This window comes from Trachypithecus francoisi, unplaced genomic scaffold, assembly GCF_009764315.1.
Source record: "Trachypithecus francoisi isolate TF-2019V2 unplaced genomic scaffold, Tfra_2.0 Lachesis_group3, whole genome shotgun sequence".
In the NCBI taxonomy this organism is placed as follows: Eukaryota; Metazoa; Chordata; class Mammalia; order Primates; family Cercopithecidae; genus Trachypithecus; species Trachypithecus francoisi.
The window spans coordinates 54,960,934-54,981,593 of NW_022681468.1; the positions used below are offsets into that span (position 1 = coordinate 54,960,934).

A 20,660-nucleotide genomic window follows, 5' to 3' on the forward strand; every position below is an offset into this window, starting at 1 on the left:
TATTAAAATGATAAAATCATAAATAAGTTGGGTTTATCCCAGGAACAAAAGGTTGGTTCAACATCTAAAAATCAATGTAATTCACTGTATCAACAGACTACATAAAAACAATTAGGTGGTGAACACCTATAATTCCAGCTACTCAGGCCTGGCAGAAGTAGGAGGATTGCCTAGGCCCAGGAGTTCAAGGGTACAGTGAGCTGTGATAACACTACTGCACTCCAGCCTGGGTGACAGAGTGAGACTCCCTCTCAGTTAAGAAAAGAAAAGAAAGAAAAAGTGAATGATCATCTCAATAGATGAAGAAATGCATTTGATAAAATTCAACATCCATTCATAATTTTAAAAAGCAAACAAAAACACATCTAAGCAAACTAGGAATGAAAGTGAACTTTCTTAGCCTCCTATTAATAAAAGGCTTCTGTGTTAGATATATATGGCTGCATAACAAATTACCCCAAAACATAACAGCAAACATATTTCAGTTTCTAGAGGTCAGGAACCCAGGTATGGCTTAGCTGGGTGCTCCTGGCTCAAGGTCTCTCACAAGGTTGAATTTACATTGTCATCTGGGGCTATAATCTCATCTGAAAGCTCACTGGAGTTGGGGTGGTGGGGGAGATCCACTATCCTCAAAAGGCTACATACAGTCTGATTCCATTTTCATGACATTCTGGAAAAGGCAAAACTATAGAGACAGAAAACAGATCAGTGGTTGCCATTTGCAAACAATTTCTGTTCACAGACCACCTCTAGGCCATCCCTGTACTGGGTTTCCAGGGCAACCACCAGCCCTCCCTCCTCAGCTCCAGGCTCCTTTCTGAACCCTACCTGGGTTTACATTTAGTAGCATGCTGCTTGACACAGGATTGACCCATGTTTCACAGACACTGTGTTAATTTTCTCTCCTCGGGTACTGCTTCCAGGGCAAGTACCCGCATTGATGCTGGCCCCGGGAACGGGGCGGATGACAAAGTGTGAGGCAGTCTGCCCACTGGCAACTGACATGATTTCATGATTTCCACAGGTCCATCTGCTTCCTGCCAGTGTGCTCAGATCAGAGCAGCAGGAGTCCGTTGCGAGAAGGATGGGGGAAAGGAACCGAAAACAATTAAGGCAGGCTCTGTAAGCTTCCACCTCCCACACCAGAAGGGTCCCACAGCAGAAGACTGCAGTGGAACCTTCCCTGCTGTAGGAGGAAAGTGCTGACTTTAACCAATTTCTGCGGTCACGCCTTCCTCTTCTTTCCTTTCTCCCTCTCATTCATTCACTGACGCCGCAGCACTGATCAGCACAGACATAGAAGCTGCCTCCAAGGGACCAAAGGGAATAACCGCGGTTCTGAGGTGTGGGGACGGCTTTTCCAGGGAAATGTGGACGGCTCAGGAGGGGCTCCTAGCGCTGGCGTCTTCCCCGCAGACGCGGTTACAGCTGCGCTTTGCACGGCCTGCGGAAGTTTGCAAATCTAGCAGGTCTGCTCGGCCCGCGGTCAGGACAGCTCCAGTGGACTAAGGGCGGCCCCCCGGGGCCCTTCCCTGCAGCCGGGACGGCGGCCGGGCTGGGCCGGGCAGGGGGTGGGAAGCGGGGGCGCTGCGGCCCGCCCAGGCCGACCCGGGGCGGGGGCCGGTTCCCATAGGGATCTCGGGCCGAGTCACGCCGAACCGAGCCGAGCCGGGCGAAAGAAGGCGAGGCGGGAGCCAGGCCCGGCTCAGACTGCCGCGGCGCGGTGAGTCCCGGGCGGGCTAGGAGGCGCGGGCAGTGCCGGGCCAACACGTGGCACCGCTCCATGCTGCGCGGCGCCCCTGGGGTGCACGTCCGGGCGCGGGAGGGTTTTCCTGGTCCCGCTGACTAGGGGCGCGTGGTGGTCTCCTGCGGCCCAGCCTCGCCGCCGCCCCCGCGGAGAGCCGGGAGGTGTCTTCTTGCCGCAGGGAAATGAGACCCGAAATTAGAACCGGGGAAACCCTTAGCTCTCCCCGTGCTCCAGCCAGCTCAGGTGTCTTAGATCGGATGAACGATAACGTTAAAAAGATAGATTATCTTACAGCTCGGCTCGTTTTAGGATGGCAAGTTACATTTTAACTTAACATTTAACGGGCGATTAAAATTGGGTTATTGGAGGCAGCTAACTCTAGGCTGTTACTCCTGATCGCGTTGCCATTGCCGACACGAGTCCACTCTTCATTCCTTAACATGTCCTGTTCTGTTTTAGGCCCGTGACAAACACTTATCATTGGGTGAGGCTCTAGTGCAGTCCGTTCGTGCCAATATTTTATAAGCGACGTTTTCAAACTATGTGAAGATCTGTTTTTTGTTCGTTTGTTTTTTTGACGGAGTCTAGCCCTGTCGCCCGGGCTGAAGTGCAGTGGCGCTGTCTCGGCTCACTGCAAGCTCCGCCTCCTGGGTTCACGCGATTCTCCTGCCTCAGCCTCCTGAGTAGCTGGGATTACAGGCCCCCATCGCTACACCCGGCTAATTTTTTGTATCTTTAGTGGACACGGGGTTTCACTATGTTGGCCAGACTCGTCTCGAACTCCTGACATCAGGTGATCTGCCTGCCTCAGCCTCCCAAAGTGCTGGGATTACAGGAGTGAGCCACCACTCCCAGCTGAAGATCCATTTTAAGAAGATTTATTCCTCTATGATGGAGAAGTATGAAAAAATTGGGAAAATTGGAGAAGGATCCTATGGAGTTGTTTTCAAATGTAGAAACAGGGACACGGGTCAGACTGTGGCCATCAAGAAGTTTCTGGAATCAGAAGACGACCCTATCATAAAGAAAATCGCCCTTCGGGAAATCCGAATGCTCAAGGTAATTGATTCACTTTTCCTTTTTTCTTTTTCGAGACAGTATCTCACTCTGTCACCCAGGCTGGAGTGCAGCGATGTGGTCATAGCTCACTGCAGCCTGGAACTCCTGGGCTCAAGCCATCCTTCTGCCTCAGCCTCCTGAGTAGCTGAGATTACAGGTTTTAGTCGCTGCTCCAGGCTCCACTTTTTCTTTAAAGTGAATTTTTAGGGATGAAAGAAATAAAGTGAGTCATGTTATGTTAAAAGAATGTCATGGGACATGGTTACATCTTACTTCATAGCCTTTTGACTTCAGTGACGCAAATGGGATATCTGTGCACAAGTCACTAATTATATAATGAACTAGAAAGCAGAAACAAAAGTGCCAGGTAAGGTGGCATTTGCTTTTAGAGATGCTATGGTATATTTTATTTTTCTTCCCAATAGTTTCTCTCCCACCTGTAGACCTGGGTTTTCAAGGACCATCACAATTTGATAGTATAGGAATGTAAGACAATTCAATTTTGCTAGCATTGTTGATTTTTAAACTTCTAAGGTATTTTCTATTGGTATACTTAGTCTTTTAAGAGAATTAATCATTTACCTGTTTTCAAACTGCCAGGAAGCTCTCAGGTTGTCATTACACCTCATATATATTTACTGCTGAGCACCATCGTGTCCCGTTTCTAAAAAGAAGCATTCTTCTTAAAGAAGTGAAATGAGGCCGGGCGCGGTGGCTCAAGCCTGTAATCCCAGCACTTTGGGAGGCCGAGGCGGGCGGATCACGAGGTCAGGAGATCGAGACCATCCTGGCTAACATGGTGAAACCTCGTCTCTACTAAAAAATACAAAAAACTAGCCGGGCGCGTTGGCGGGCGCCTGTAGTCCCAGCTACTTGGGAGGCTGAGGCAGGAGAATGGCGTGAACCCGGGAGGCGGAGCTTGCAGTGAGCTGAGATCCGGCCACTGCACTCCAGCCTGGGTGACAGAGCGAGACTCCGTCTCAAAAAAAAAAAAAAAAAAGAAGTGAAATGATCACTTTGTATTTTTTTTTAACGTTTTGTAGAAATGGGATCTCGCTATGTTGGCCAGGCTGGTCTGGAGCTCCTGGCCTCAAGCAATCCTCCCACCTTGGCCTCCTAAAGTGCTGGGATTACAGGCATGATCCATCGAGCCTGGCCTGATCACTTTTCAAATGTTTATTAGTTAACCCTAAAAATACCATGATCTCGGAGGGGGAAAGGTATTTATTACAAGCTAAAAGTGTGTTTGCCTCTAATGGGGAGACTTCTTTACAGAACTTCTGTGAAGGTGAAATCCAAATCCCAATGTGAAAGGTGACATGGAATGAATACCGTGGAGGTCAACTTTGTTTCAGTTATGGCCTCTGTGTTCTGACCTGTATAACTAACTACATGACAAGGGAAGAGCAACATGGTGAGAGACAGATGAATGAAACTTCCAGGGGATTTACTATTATTCTTGCTTCTGCATTTTCTCCAGATCACTCTACAAATCTTTTACCTGTGGATAAGTGTGTGGGGTCACTTCTAGATAAGGAACCTAAATGGAAAGTAGCAAGCTTTGGACAAATTGAAATGGGTGGATAACAGGGCAATTTCTCTATTTAGGTTTGGAATGTTCTTAGCCAACAGGATATTATCTATTGAGAGGAAATGCTTCCAAAGCCCCCCAGGGGAGTGCTCCCATAGGCAGGGGTGAGACTTGCAGTGTTTGACCATCCCCCTGCCCGGGTCACTCTACCCTTACCCTCTCTGTGCACAGGGAGAGGCTGTTAGGCATTTTCACTTCCTCCGGCTTTCCTAGGGGAGGAGGTGATCATTACATTTCAAAGGGTTCATTGACCTGAAAGAAAATCTGTTTCTTGCAGAAAGATACTTTTTCTGATTCTGAAGATTACTTTTGTGAATACTCCTTTCAAATCTCTCACCACACTTTATCAATACTACATTAACAGTGAGAGCTCCCCAAATTAATTGAGTTCTTCCAGGATGGAGACCTTGCCTCTGTAGCTCTGTATCCCCAAAGCACACTAGTTGGCACATCTAGGCCTCCCAAAAATGTTATTGTTGGATTGAAAAAAAAAGTTAACAAAATAAGCTCTTAAAAAAGGTGGATGTTGCCAATAAATTGGGAAGTCAAATGTGTTCTCTGAACTGAATATTGATATCCTCCAAAGGATGGGGTTGTGTGCACATGAGCCTGATTTCAAAGCATGCAGCACCCCACTCTCCAGATTAAGTGCACAGATGTAGACACCCCCGATCTCTATGAAGTGGTGGGACTAGATTAGAGGTAGAGTCTGTTCTTTAAAGCTATAACTTTTCAGAGTTGTGTGATATTCCTAACACATAATACATACTGGACTGGGCATAGTGGTGCATGCCTGTGGCCCTAGCTACTTAGGAAGGAGGCCAAGGCAAGAGGATGGCTTAAGCCCAGCAGTTCAAGGCTATGGTGAGCTATGATTAGGCCACTGTACTCTAGCCTGGGTGACAGAGTGAGACCCTGTCTGTTATAAAATAAAGATACTTAATAAATATTTGCTGAGTAGGTAAATTGAGGGTATGGTGAATGAACATTTTATTTTCTCCATTTATGGATTCAGTAAATACTCACAGAGTCCCAGTTGTGCCTACAATGATGTTTATGCAAAGTTGTACACCCTGTCTTTCAGAAGCTTGGCTCTTGGAAGGGAGGTAAGATGAGTTGCCCTTTGGCTCTCACTCCTTATAGACTGGGTTCCCAGTGAGCAGGGCATGTGTACCCTTGTCTGGTAAGAACTCTTTAGGTGCTTGTTGAATGGTGAAAATAAAGTGACTGGGGGCATGTTTGAGCTGAACTTTGAAATGTTTAGGGAAACGTGGAATGAGAGATAAGGCATTCCAGGCAGACACTCTATCCTAGGAAAAGGAGCGTAAGTGGAAAGCACAGTACATTGAGGGAACACAGGTAATAACCCCAGTGTCTTGGCCAAGATGCCCAGTGGGTGCTAACAGGCCAGGGAGAGAAGGAAGGGGGAAGCCAGGGTCCAGCAGGATCAGGTCATATTCTAGATTTCTTCTGAAAGAAGAGCACATAGGAATCTAATGACTGGATGAGAAATCAAGAACAATTTCAAGGTTGTTGACTGAGTGACTGGAAGAGTGAAGAGATTGTTCACTGTGATAGAGAGACCCAGGTGCAAAGTTGGTGGAAAGGAAATAAAGAGCTCTGTTTTGGACAGGTTAAGTTTGAATTTTGAACCCAAAGAGACTTGTAAAGTAGGCAGTTGACTACACAAGTCTGGCATTCAGAGGAAGTCCAGGTTGGAGACAGATAAAGTTGGGGGACATAAGCTTATTGATGGTATTTAAAGCTGTGGGACGCAAGGTGGTCACCATGTGGGATGGAGGGACAGGTACTGAAGGTGGAAGCTTGGTGTACCCAGCCCTTAGGGGTCAAGAAGATGACAAGGAACCAGCAAGGGAGGCAAGAAGAGGCGATCTGCATGGTGGGAAACTCCATAGAACAATGTTCTTTCTTTATTATCATTATTATTTCTTTTTTGGAGACAGTCTCACTGTGCCACCCAGGCTGGAGTGCAGTGGCACAATCTCAGCTCACTGCAAACTCTGCCTCCCAGGTTCAAGAGATTCTTCTGCCTCAGCCTCCCAAGTAGCTGGGATGAGAGGTGCCTGCCACCACACCTGGCCACTTTTTGTATTTTTAGTAGAGATGGGGTTTCACCATGTTGGTCAGGCTGGTCTCGAACTCCTGACCTCAAATGATCCACCTGCCTTGGCCTCCCAAAGTGCTAGGATTATGGGTGTGAACCACTGCACCTGGCCACAGTGTTCTTAAAAGCTTAGTGAAGAAGATCGTTCAGAAGTGAGGGGATGCTCTGTGGTGTCAAAGGTCTCCATTAGTAGATTTAGGATTAGCCATTGGCTTTGATCATGTGAGGGTCTTTGGTGACCTTGACAAGAGCTGTGTGAGTGGAGAGGCAGGAATGAAACCTTCATCAGCAGAGGTTTAAGAGAGACGAGAGGAACGAAGTGAAGATAGTGATATGGGCAACGGTTTTGAAGAGTTTTATTATAAAAGGAAGACAAAAATGGGGCAGAGGTGTTTGTAAAGATGTGGGATGGGCCGGGCGCGGTGGCTCAAGCCTGTAATTCCAGCACTTTGGGAGGCCGAGGCGGGCGGATCACGAGGTCAGGAGACCGAGACCATTCTGGCTAACCTGGTGAAACTCCGTCTCTACTAAAAAAAAATACAAAAAACTAGCCGGGCGAGGTGGCGGGCACCTGTAGTCCCAGCTACTCAGGAGGCTGAGGCAGGAGAATGGCGTGAACCTGGGAGGCGGAGCTTGCAGTGAGCTGAGATCCGGCCACTGCACTCCAGCCTGGGCGACAGAGCGAGACTCCATCTCAAAAAAAAAAAAAAAAAAAAAAAAGATATGGGCTGAAGAGAGGTTTTTTTGTGGTTGCTGTTTTTAACTGCAAGTGAGAAGTACATTTGTATGCTAAAGTTGTAAATAAATCCAGTAGAGAAAAAACTTGATGTTGGAGGAGGGAGAGAATTACTGGACCCATGACCTTGAGTTACTAACCTGAACCATACCAAACTTAAATATCATTGCATAAAAAAAGACAATTTAGGCCGGGCACGGTGGTTCACGCCTGTAATCCTAGCACTTTGGGAGGCCGAGACAGGTGAATCACCTGAGGTCAGGAGCTTGAGGCCAACATGGCCAACATGGTGAGACCCCATCTGTATTAAAAACACAAAAACACAAAAACTAGCCAGGCGTGGTGCCAGGCACCTGTAATGCCAGCTACTCCTGTCTGAGACAGGAGAATCGCTTGAACCTGGGAGGCACAGGCTCCAGTGAACCGAGATCGTGCCCTTGTGCTCCAGCCTGGGTGACAGAGTGAGACTGCTAGATTCTTTACATACACTCTCCTTAATCTTTCTGTAACAGGATCCACAGCTGGCTCCAAGCTATGGGGTGGAACTTGTTCCACCAGGGTATTCACCGTCTTCTAATTTGCATGTGATACATGGACCCTACATGAATTCAACTCCTTTCCATAACTCAGGTTTAAATATATTAAGGATTTATTGGATGGGAGGTAGGGTGGTCATAACAGAAGTCAGATTACAGAGAGAGACAATGTAACTGAAAGCAAATCACCTTAAATCAAGAAGTCAGGAGCTGGGTGTGGTGGCTCACGCCAGTAATTCCAGTATTTTGGGAGGCCAATGTGCGGATCTCTTGAGCCCAGGAGTTCAAGACCAGAGGGGGCAATGTGGTGAAACCCCATCTCTACAAAAAATAGAAAAATTAGCTGGGCGTGGTGGCATGCACCTGTAGTCCCAGCTACTCAGGCAGCTGAGGTGGGAGGATCACCTGAGTTCTGGGAGTCAAGGCTGCAGTGAGCCGTGATTTGTGCAGCTACACTCCAGCCTAGGCAACAGAGTAAGACATTGTCTAAAAAAAAAAAAAAAAAAATCAAGGTCAGGCATGATGGGCTGGAGCATCACAGGCCCTGTGGTGGAAAGTGGGCAGTGGTTCTGCATAAAGCAGGCGGATGCACTTGAACTCCACACAGCCCCTTAGGGGAATATCTGTATGTCCAGCAAGGAGCAAGGAAAGGGCTATGTGTTTCAAAACAAATACAAACCATACAAATACAAAGTAATACAAACCAAAACAAATACAAACCATACAAATACAATGTAATACAATAGAATAATTGTGTTACTAAGGCCCCAAGCCCCTATGCTGCTGAATCTTCTCTCTGTGGAATGAAAATGGTAGGAAGAGGAAAGAAAGAATTTCAGCCAGCAGTGGCAGAAAAAGTAGATGCTCCTAGCGGAGCTGGAGGTTAAGGACAGGACAGTATCACTGTGGGATCTCCGGACAGATGTTCTACCTATGGCAGGTGGTATGGGGGCGTTAAAATATATTAGACCAGCATTGGTCAAGGGCTGAAAGCAGCAGCTGGGACATTGTCCGTGACAGGTCTCCCTCCAGAAAACAAGAAAAATAAGAGAGACAAGGAGAAGGAATCATCTACTGCTGTGTGGCAGGTAGGGGCAAGGGACCTAGTAAATCTGGACAAACTGCCAAGTGTCATTGTTACCTAGGATGCACAAATTACACTACTAACAACCATAGAAGGTAGATATTGTTATCCCATTTTACAAATGGATTCAGTGTGGTTAATGATTTGCCAAGGTCTCCCGGTCAATAGGCTGGAATGCAGAAACAGTTCTCTCTGTCCCCAAGTTCATGCCATGTGGTTTGCCCATACCAGAACCATCCATCACTTTATACCAAACACCATACTCTGAAGTCTCCCCATGACTGGTCCTCAGAATTTATACTGCCCATTCTCCAGCAAGGCCTTAGCTGTGAGATTCGTGGCTTCTGTGGAGGCCTGAGTACAGATTCTAGCTGGAGCAGCAGTTCTTTCCATCTCTCATTCCATAACCCTATGGACTATTTTAGAAGGCTAAAAGTTATGGTTTGCCACCTACAGAGATGAGAACAAGCATGAGGGGAAATGTCCATTTGAAAATTAATTATAGGCCGGGTGCGGTGGCTCAAGCCTGTAATCCCAGCACTTTGGGAGGCCGAGACGGGCGGATCACGAGGTCAGGAGATCGAGACCATCCTGGCTAACACGGTGAAACCCCGTCTCTACTAAAAAAAATACACAAAATTAGCTGGGCGAGGTGGCGGGCAACTGTAGTCCCAGCTACTCGGGAGGCTGAGGCAGGAGAATGGCGTGAACCTGGGAGGTGGAGCTTGCAGTGAGCTGAGATCCGGCCACAGCACTCCAGCCTGGGCAGCAGAGCGAGACTCCATCTCAAAAAAAAAAAGAAAATTAATTATAAATATCACAATGTAATGCAGAGATTAATAATGAGAACAAGGTCACTCCTAAAGGGGGAAAATTGGTTCTTGGCAGGTGACAAAAAAATCTAACTTTTTTATTGTTTAAAGCACAGATATACATATGGTTCCTATACAGATATACAGTATATTTGTGATATTAAAATTTCATTGGTAAGTGATTAGAAAAAATGTGTAAAATGACTCTTTGGAGGAGAGAAATGAAAAAAGGTGCATGGGGTGTGGGCTAGTGGGACTGTTGAGTGTATCCTAGATGCCAGAAGTATGCTCTCATTTGATTTTAATTCATCATGAATAGTAGTAACCTGCTGAATGTCCAGAACATCCCTTTTTTCCCTGCTGTCCCCTTTCATCAGTAGCCTTCTAGAAGGGACAGGGGCTGTGTGACTGCATGGGGACAGGAGCTGCAGTCAAGGACTTCAGTCTGGTCCCCTCTCCTCCCCTCCCCTTCCCTCTTTTTTTTTTTTTTTCTTTTTGGAGACAGTCTCACTCTGCTGCCCAGGCTGGAGTGCAGTGGTGCAATCTCGGCTCACTGCAACCTCCATCTCCTGGGTTCAAGTGATTCTCCTGCCTTAGCCTCCCCAGTAGATAGGATTACAGGGGCATGCCACCACACCCAGCTAATTTTTGTATTTTTAGTAGAGACAGGGTTTCACTGTGTTGTCCTGGCTAGTCTCAAACTCCTGATCTCGTAATCTGCCTCCCTTGGCCTCCCAAAGTGCTGGGATTACAGGGATGAGCCATCACACCCGGCCATGGGACTTCAGTTTCTCATCATGCTTGAAGCTGTGGAGCGACCTTGGGCAAGCTCTAATGCTTCCTGGAGCCTGGCCCACATTATTGCTAAGATTTATGTCCCTGTTTGGCATTGCTTTGCTGAATTTTTGCGGAGGAGAGCAGAGGGCTCTTGGGTCAAACATCTAACAGCAGTCAAGCAGCCTCAAGGATGCAAGGGCAGGAAAGTAGAAGGTCAAAGGGAGTAATAGTATAGAAGAGGAAAGCACAGACGGAAAGGCAGAAGGTGAGATTTTAACGTGGTGCTGCGGCCAATGGAGGCGCTGGAGATAAAGCTCTTCACACAGCACCCCCAAGAGGCTCACTGTCTTCAAAGAGCAGATGAGAAATCCTGCTGGGCACATTACCATGATGGTGACAGGCACATGCTCTAAGAAGCATGACTGTCAAAGTTGCCTGTTATCCAAAGTATTTATTAAGTGCTTAATTGAATGTGCTCTGTGCCAGGGCCACATCCACTAAATGCTAACAGAGTACCATATAAATGCTCGCTAGCTTTAGAATCTAATTAGAACTTTCACAGTTGGAAGGTTTGCTCCTCAAATATTAGCTGAAGGAGTGTTTCCTAACTCAGTAAAAACCTTGGCCAGCCGCAGTGGCTCATGCCTGTGATCCCAGCACTTTGGGAGGCTGAGGCAGGTGGATCATGAGGTCAAGAGTTTGAGACCAGCCTGGCCAACATGGTGAAACCCCGTCTCTACTAAAGATACAAAAAATTAGCCAAGTTTGGTGGCATGTGCCTGCAACCCCAGCTACTTGGGAGGCTGAGGCAAGAGAATCGCTTGAACCCGGGAGGTGGAGGTTGCAGTGAGCCAAGATAGAGCCATTGCACTCCAGCCTGGGCAACAGGGCGAGACTCAGTCTCAAAAAAACAAAAAACAAAAACAAAAAAACCTAGTGGAAAATCCTGTAACATCTTTAAGAAATTAGTCCTGCTGTTGCTAATAGGGGTCATTTCTAGGGTCCCTCTCTTTAAATTGTTTAATTGGCTTGTTGAGGTGGATTAATAACATTTGTCTATTGTTTTAGCTGAGGTCAGCATTTTCTGTTACGGATTATAGATGAACAAACTCAAATGTCTGTGGAATCACACTGTTAACATAAACGAGGGAAGCAGCCTGAATATAGGGCAAGATGGAGAGGTGGAGACTGGGGCAAACTGGAGTCCTCATGTCTCATCTAAAGTGGACAGCCACTGCTCAGTACCACAGACTGCAAGCCTAGGGTGCTGGGTTTTCCGTTTTTTTTTTTTTTTTTTTTTTTTGAGACGGAGTCTTGGTCTTGTCACCCAGGCTGGAGTGTAATGACGTGATCTGGGCTCACTGCAACCTCTGCCTCCCAGGCTCAAGCGATTCTCCTGCCTCAGCCTCATGAGTAACTGGGATTACAGGCACTCACTACCATGCCCAACTAATTTCTTGTATTTTTAGTAGAGGTGGGATTTCACCATGTTGGACAGGCTGGTTGTGAACTCCTGACTTCAGGTGATCCACCTGCCTCGGCCTCCCAAAGTGCTGGGATTACAGGCGTGAGCCACCGCACCAGGCCCACCGCCCCCCTCCATTTTGTTTTTGTAAGACAGGATCTCACTCTGTTGCCCAGGCTGGAGTGCAGTGGCACAATGATGGCTCACTGCAGCCTCAATTTCTGGGGCTCAGGTGATCCTCCCACCTCAGCCTCCTGAATAGTTGGGACTACAGGCATGCATCACCACACCAGGCTAATTCTTTGTATTCTTTTTTTTTTTTTTTTTTTGAGATGGAGTCTTGCTCTCTCTTCTAGGCTGGAGTACAGTGATGCGATCTTGGCTCACGGCAACCTCCACCTCCCAGATTCAAGTGATTCTCCTGCCTCAGCCTCCTGAGTAGCTGGGATTACAGGTGCCCACCACACCTGGCTGATTTTTGTGTTTTTAGTAGAGATGGGGTTTCACCATGTTGGCCAGGCTGGTCTCAAACTCCTGACCTCAGGTCATCCACCCACCTCGACCTCCCAAAGTGCTGGGATTACAGGCGTGAGCCACTGCACTCAGCCAATTCTTTGTATTCTTTGTAGAGATGGGGTTTCTCCATGTTGCCCAGGCTGGTCTCAAACTCCCGTGCTCAAGCAATCCTCCTGCCTCGGTCTCCCAACATGCTGGGTTTACAGGCATGACCCCCCCATGTCCAGCCAGAGTCTTTTTTTAAAAATCCAGAAATCAGAATTTTATGTAAAGTGTCCTAGGGGTTTTCCTACAAACTTTTATTCTGAGAAAAACTCAAGAGGTACAGAAGTACAGAGAATAGTGCAATAAATACCTGCATACCCTTAGCTAGATTAGTTCATCAGCTGTTAGAATTTTGCTGCTGATGAATTTCCTTTCTGTCTTTTTTTCATTCTTTCTTTTTAGAGACAGTCTCACTCTGTTGCCCAAGTTGGAGTGCAGTGGCACAATCATGGCTCACTGTATCCTTGAAATCCTGGGCTCAAGTGATCCTTCTGCCTCAGCCTCCTGAGTTGCTGGTATTACAGGCATGTGAGCCATAGTGCCTGGCTAATTTATTTGTTTTTTGTAGAGATAGGATTTTACTGTGTTACCCAGGCTGGTCTCAAACTCCCAGCCTCAAGCAATCCTCCCACCTCAGCCTGCCAAAGCCCTGGGATTACATGTATGAACCATTGTGCCTGCACTTCTTTTGTTTCTGTTTCTGCCTCTCTCTCTCTTTCTTCCTCTCTCACATACACTTTTTTGGCTGAGCCATCTACCTAAATATTTAGCATAATCTCCTGAAGCAAAGATGTTCTTCTATATAATCACATTATGATTTCCATACTCAATAAATTTATCACTGACTCAATACTATTATCTAGTATATACTCTATGTTCAAATTTCTCATATTATCCTAATAATGGTTATATAACTATATATATAATGAAATAACTATATATATGTGTGTGTATAGTTATTTTTTAATCCAGGATCTATTCAGTGACTGTACATTGCCATGACTCTTTTTTTTTTTTTTTTTTTTTTTGAGACAGAGTCTTGCTCTGTTGCCCAGGCTGGAGTGCAGTGGTGCAATCTCGACTCACTGCAACCTCCGTCCCTTGGGCTCAAGTGATTCTCCTGCTTCAGCCTTCAGAGTAGCTGGGATTACAGACACCTGCCACCGCACATGGCTAATTTTTGTATTTTTAGTAGAGACAGGGTTTCACTATCTTGGCTGGGCTGGTCTCGAACTCCTGACCTTGTGATCCACCTGCCTTAGCCTCCCAAAGTGCTGGGATTACAGGTGTAAGCCACCATGCCCGGCCCATTGCCATACCTCTTTAGTCTCCTTTAATCTGAAAGTTTTCCACCTTCTTTATTCTCTTATTTCATCTTTCATGATGCTGACATTTTTGAAAAGTCCAGGCCATCTGTTTTGCGGAATGTGCCTTGACTTAGACTAACTGGCTGTTTCCAAATTATTTGATACAGGTTAAATGTTTTCAGTAAGAACACTGCATGGGTGAAGCTGTGTTCTTCACACTAGCTCCCATCAGAAAGGATATGATGTCATTTTTGTCCCCTAATTGGTTCTATCAGTTTTAATTCCTTAGTTAAGATGGGTCTGCCATATTTCTCAATTGTAAAAATGATTTTCTGCTTTATACTTAATAATCTGTGGGGTAATATTTTGAAACTGTGACGACCTTGTTCCCCAACAACTTTCACCCAATAGTTCTTTTTTTTTTTTTTTTTGAGACAGAGTCTTGCTCTGTTGCCCAGGCTCAAGTGCAGTCGTGCGATCTTGGCTCACTGCAACCTCCACCTCTGGGGTTGAAGCAGTTCTCCTGCGTCAGTCTCCTGAGTGGCTAGAATTACAGGTGCCCGCCACCATGCCCGGCTAATGTTTGCATTTTTAGTAGAGATGGGGTTTCATCATGGTGGCCAAACTGGTTTCAAACTCATGGCCTCAAGTGATCCACCCACTTCGGCCTCCTAAAGTGCTGGGATTATAGGTGTGAGCCACCATGCCCAGCATCAACCAATGGTGATGTAAAAAAGTGATTGTAAAATAGTTATTTTTCTATACTTCTTTCTATACTCATTAGTTATCATTTTTCTGTTAAAAAAAAGAAAGATATTCTTCCCCTCTCCCCCAACCCCTCCTTTTCGTATCACTGTGGATTCATGGATTTTTAAAAATTCAATATGTGACATACCATCACTGTCAGTATTCTTTTTGACTCTGAATTGTCACACATTTAGCATTTGCGGCTCCTTCCATCTAACTCCTGCCCCAGCCCTGTATCTGCCATTTCTCCAGAGACCCCTGGTTCCTTTTAGTGAGAATGAAATCTCTTGACCTTAAAATGTTGACAAATAGTTTTCTAAAATTTTAAACATCATTTAGGCCAAGTAAAACGCATCTGCAGATAATGTTTGCCATATAAGCTGCCAGTCTGGGGCCTTAGGGATTGGACAGTTTTCATTCTCTGCAGATGTTCTCATTAGAGACTCGCAGAGATCTGGCCCATTGATGTTCATTACTAATGTATAGATAGATGCTGGGAGTTTATGTAAACTGGTTGTCAATAGCATAGGAGACAAAACAGAGCATTCCCTTGCCCACAATGATAGAAACCAAACAATCCTCTTATCATTATCTCTCCCTATTTGTTCAACAAGTGGAGACCTGTTTAATTTTATTTTTACAAGATAATATACTAACTGCAAATAGTAACAAGCTGTTTTGTTTGCTTATTAGAAGATTTTTTGGCTTAGCTCTTGACGTGTTTATCTAGAAAGATTATATTCCTGCTGTGTAGTGAACTCCTAAGTGATAAAGCTGCCACACAAATACTTTCACAACAACAGAAGCAGAAATCAACAAGCTGGCTCATTATCTTCTTAAAGACTCCTGGTTTGCAAGGAGATTAAGCACATACCACCATCTGTCAGTGTCCTGCTGCCACTACACACACCCTGTCACACAGCGTAGACTAGAAAACAAAATATCACAGAGCAAGAGGAGGCAGGATAAGTGATCTTTATAATTTACATTGATAAAAGACATAATTTATGCTATTGCTTTTTTGCGACTTAAATTATTTTTATTTCTAACCTGTAAAATTTCTAGGTGGAAAGCATTTTTGTTGTTGTTGTTGTTTGTTTGTTTTGTTTTGTTTTGTTTTGAAACAGAGTCTCACTCTGTCACCCGAGCTGGAGTGCAGTGGCCAGATCTCGGCTCACTGCAAGCTGCGCCTCCCGGGCTCCCGCCATTCTCCTGCCTCAGCCTCCCGAGTACCTGGGACTACAGGCGCCGCCACCTCGCCCGGCTAGTGTTTTTGTATTTTTTTTTTAGTAGAGATGGGGTTTCACCGGGTTAGCCAGGATGGTCTCCATCTCCTGACCTCGTGATCTGCCCGTCTCGGCCTCCCAAAGTGCTGGGATTACAGGCTTGAGCCACCGCGCCCGGCCTGTTTGTTATTTTTTTGAGACAGCCTCACTGTGTTGCTCAGGCTGGAGTGCTGTGGCACAATCTCAGCTCACTTCAACCTCCTCCTCCCCCCAGGTCCAAGCAATTCTCCTGCCTCAGCCTCCTGAGTAGCTGGGATTACAGGCCCACATCACCATGTCCAGCTAATTTTTGTATTTTTAGTGGAGGTAGGGTTTCACCATATTGGCCAGGCTGGTCTCGAACTCCTGACCTCAAGTGATCCTGCCGCCTTGGCCTCCCAAAGTGCTGAGATTATAGGCGTGAGCCACCACGCCCAGCTGACAGTGTGTATTACATATCACTATTATAAGACTCCAAACCAGCCAGATGTGGTGACTCACACCTGTAATTCCAGCACTTTGGGAGGCTGGGGTGGGTGGATCACAAGGTCAGGAGATCGAGACCATCCTGGCTAACACGGTGAAACCCTATCTCTACTAAAAAATACAAAAAATTAGCCAGGCATGGTGGCACGCACCTGTAGTTCCAGCTACTCCGAAGGCTGAGGCAGGAAAATGGTGTGAACCCAGGAGGCGGAACTTACAGTGAGCGGAGATCGCGCCACTGCACTCCAGCCTGGGTGACAGAGCAAGGCTCTGTCTCAAAAAAAAAAAAAAAAATAATAATAATAATAAAGACTGTAAACCACACTAAAAGGTAATAATTATTGGCCAGGCATGGTGGCTTACTCCTGTAATCCTAACACTTTGGGAGGCCAAAGCAGGCAAATCACTTGAGCTCAGGAGTTCAAGACCAGCCTGGGCAACAAGGTGAAACTTTGTCTCTACAAAAAGTATAAAAAGTTCCCAGTTGTGGTGTGCACCAGGGGTCCCAGCTACTCAGGAGGCTGAGATGGGAGGATCACTTAAGCCTGGGAGGTCAAGGCTGCAGTGAGTGTGATTGAGTCACTGCACTCTCACCTGGGTGACAGAGTGAGACCCTGGCCAAAAAAAAAAGAAAGAAAGAGAGGGAGGGAGAGAGAGAAAGAGAGGAAGAGAGGAAACAAGGAAGGAGGGAAGAAAGGGAGGGAGGGAGGAAGAGAGGGAAGGAAGGAGGGAAGGAAGGAAGGCGTAATTTTTGTATGGAATGAATGGAAACATTCTTAAAGGGGCAAGGCTTGTGTCTTTCACTTTAAATTTTTGAAAAATGTTTTAATCCACCTTTTTACTTGGCAGAATTGATGTTTTAGGCCACAAATTTCCTTTCAACAAGCATATTTTCTTGCTAATTATTAACTTTCTTTATTGCTTATTAACCTTAAAGTCCCTCTAGTAAAAATACTCTTGGGTAAAATTGCCTGGTTGAAAATCTTTGAACTCCATCTATTTTGTTGTTGTTGTTGGAATAATGAAAGGTTAAGCATTTCTAAGCTGGCCAGGCACAGTGACTCACTCCTGTGATTCCAGCGCGTTGGGAGGCTGAAGCAGAAGGATAGCTTGAGCCCAGGAGTTCCAGGCTGCGGTGAGCTATGATCGCACCACTACACTTCAGCCAGGGTGACAGACCGAGACCCTTTCTGTAAACAAACAAAAACCACACAGAATTTCTAAACCAACAGATGTTATCAGCCACACATAAAAACCAATGAAATAATTGACTTTATAACTATCACAAGGTTGCTGCATTAATTCTTGGCTGTGTCAGTGCCATTTTTCATTTTCCTCACAATGGTACTATTCCTTCTCTCGTCGTCCTTTCCACCTACTGTGTTAGTCAGTAAAACAGGTCAAGCATCCATGGTGCACATCACTGGCCTGTGCTGAGTCTGGAGAGGAATCCAGAAGAGACCTGTGAGCCAGGCGTGAGGCTTTGTTCTTCATACATGTAAACTGAAGGAGAGGCGACAGGGCAGCAACACAGATGACTTGGGAAAAGGGGCTACCTCTTCTTGTCACTTGCTTGTTCCCTCCAGAATTGCTCCAGGCTGATTCCAGATGTTTTCTGAGGACGGTGGATAGTAGATCTCTATTATCCAGCTCACGGTGGGCGGCTTCGGGTTACTCAGTCACTTGGTGTCCTACATTTGGGTGCTCGCTCTACCAAGTCCCAATGACATGCCAGGAGCTGGTCACCTCTACACAACTGGGAATGCCGAGTCATATGGCCTGAATAGTAGGGCAGTTTTGACCTGCTGTGCCAAGTTCCCTCTTGTCCTGGGTCCTACTCAGTGTTAGCAGCCTTCCATATCACTTGATAAATTAGGCAGAGCAGTGCCCAAGGGCTGTATAGCTGCCTCCAAAATCCAAAGAGACCCACCAGGAGCAATGTCCTTTTTTAAATGGTAGGGGATACAAGGTGCAACAATTTGTCCTTTAAAGAGGATGCAGCTGGGCATGGTGGTGCCCACCTGTAGTCACAGCTATTTGGGAGGCTGAGGTGGGAGGATCACTTGAACTCAGGAGTTGAAGGCTACAGGGAGCTATGATCATGCCACTGCACTCCAGCCTTGAGACAGAACAAGGCCCTGTCTCAAAAAAAAAAAAAAAAGGAAGTGACAGCATGCCCCAGGCCACTGGACTCCTAGAATATCACTTACATGCCATTCCCCAGACGGTTTTCTTCCATGCTCCGGTACATACATAGCTTAACTGGACATCCAGAGTACTTGCCATTTCTGTTCACCAGGAGATCCAGTTAACATGATGTCATCAATACAGTGGAGCAGCATGATATTCAGTGGAACGTCAAGACAATTAAGGTCCTTGTGGGTTATATGGTGACAGAGCACAGGAGAGTTAACTTAGGCTTCAGGCAAGACAGTGTGAACTGCTGTCCATCCCACACAAGATGAACTGCTTTTGATCTAACTTACTGATTGGAATTGGAAAGAATACATTCAAGTCAGTAGTTGCATGTCAAGTGCCAGAGCCTGTGTATATCAGTTCCAGGAAAGATACCATATCTGGCCCAGCTGCTGCAATTGGAACTACAGTTGGGTTGAGTTTATAGGAGTCTACCAGGTGAGTTGAGGGAGTTAGCATGGGGATGGCTACCTCGGCATTCCTAAGTCTTTGATGGTGGTACTCATCCCTGCATTTTCTCCTGGGATGCAGTTTTGCTTTGGATTTACTATTTTGACCAGGGTTGTGTTGCAGGGAGGAAGAGCAGTTTCAGGGGCTTGTATTTGGCCCTTTCTGCCATATTGGCTCTTACTGCACAGGTCATAGAACCAATGTGAGGGTTTGCCGACTGCTAAGCATACCTATTCCAATTTTGCACTTCTCAGGTGGAAGAAATGATCTCAAGAATGGATTCATGGACCTGTTAAGCCCACTGTGAAACGGTGCTCTAACCTGAGGCCATGGTAGCATTTGGGGTCCCCACATATCAGTGCCAGCTCAGACCTTGTAGCCACAACCCTTGAAAGGTCTGAGTATTTTCCTTTCCCAGGTACTCTGGTAAATGGCCACAGATCCCTTTGAAAAGTGAAGAATACTCACAGTGGCATTGCAGGATCCTCCTTCAAGGTGACTCAGTCAGCAACACTTTGGACTGGAACTGACTTAGATCTAGAAACTGGGCAAGGAGCTGCAGTTTTCCACTCTAGCAGTTGACACCAACCTTCTGCTTGCTCAGTTTCTTCTGGCAATGCAAGGCAGGTGACACACGAGCCAGCTGCCCTTCTATCTCACCTATAGGAACTCCATGACGAGATCCCATCTGTGCATTATTAGCACAGACTTCTGTGAAATAAAGTGTTCTGGCTGTGCTTCCCATTATGGTAATTTTATGTACCTCGCCACTGTTAGCATCTGGTCTCTGCCACTCTGGAATCTTATCACTTTCATCAGAACCAGAAAGCCTAGTTCCGTGGTAGCATCTCCAGCCTACTGAGGACAAGCCCGTCTACCCCACCCACAGAGGACAGCCGTTGATGAACTCTCGAAGATGCCACTGGGCTCCTTTCTGCTCCTTTCTGCTTTAGTGGAGAGAGTATCCTCTGGGCCTTCCAAAGAAACATAATCAGGCAGTGGGTCCTGCAGTCCCACATCACACATCGTTGCTAACATTTCCACCTCCTTGAGTCCCCAGGCCCCTTCCTCAATACTCTGCCAAGGCAGTTCCAGCACGTCTCCCTTATCTACTAAAAGCCCAACTTCAAAGAGCTTTGCTAGCAGCACATTTAAGACTGTCTTCTGTGTGCTGTGACTCACACCTGTAATCCCAGCACTCTTAGAGACTGAGGCTGGCAGATCACTTGAGGTCAGGAGTTTGTTACCAGCCTGGCCAATATGGCGAAACCCTGTCTCTACCAAAAATACAAAAATTAACTGGATGTGATGGCGTGCACCTGTAGTCCCAGCTACTGGGGAGGCTGAGATGACAGAATCTCTTGAACCCAGGAGGCGGAGGTTGCAGTGAGCCGAGATCACACCACTGCACTCCAGCCTGGGTGACAGAGTGAGACCTTGTCTTAAAAAAAAAAAAAAAAAAAAGATTGTCTTGACAGGCACAGTGTCTCACAGTATCTCACATCTGTAATCCCAACACTTTGGGATGCCGAGGTGGCAGAATTGCTTGAGGCCAGGAGTTTGAGACCAACTGGGCAAGATGATGAGACCCTGTCTCTACAAAAAAATTTTTTAAAATTATCCAGCCATGGTGATGTATGCCTGTGGTCCCAGCCACTGGGGAGGCTGAGGCAGGAGGATCACTTGAGCCTAGGAGTTCAAGGCTGCAGGGAG

At 46.3% G+C, this 20,660-nt stretch overlaps 1 protein-coding gene across 1 annotated transcript in view; it reads left to right on the top strand.

Annotated features, from left to right (window-relative positions):
* Nucleotides 1–1,102: 1,102 nt before the first annotated feature.
* The window catches only part of CDKL1 (cyclin dependent kinase like 1), a 67,471-nt gene continuing 47,913 nt past the window's right edge, over nucleotides 1,103–20,660 (top strand). Inside the window, exons 1-2 of the mRNA XM_033188092.1 lie at nucleotides 1,103–1,726; nucleotides 2,210–2,809. Of these exons, the coding sequence (XP_033043983.1) occupies nucleotides 2,639–2,809 (171 nt within the window). The 5' untranslated portion in view covers nucleotides 1,103–1,726; nucleotides 2,210–2,638. The remainder of the gene's footprint in view (nucleotides 1,727–2,209; nucleotides 2,810–20,660) is intronic.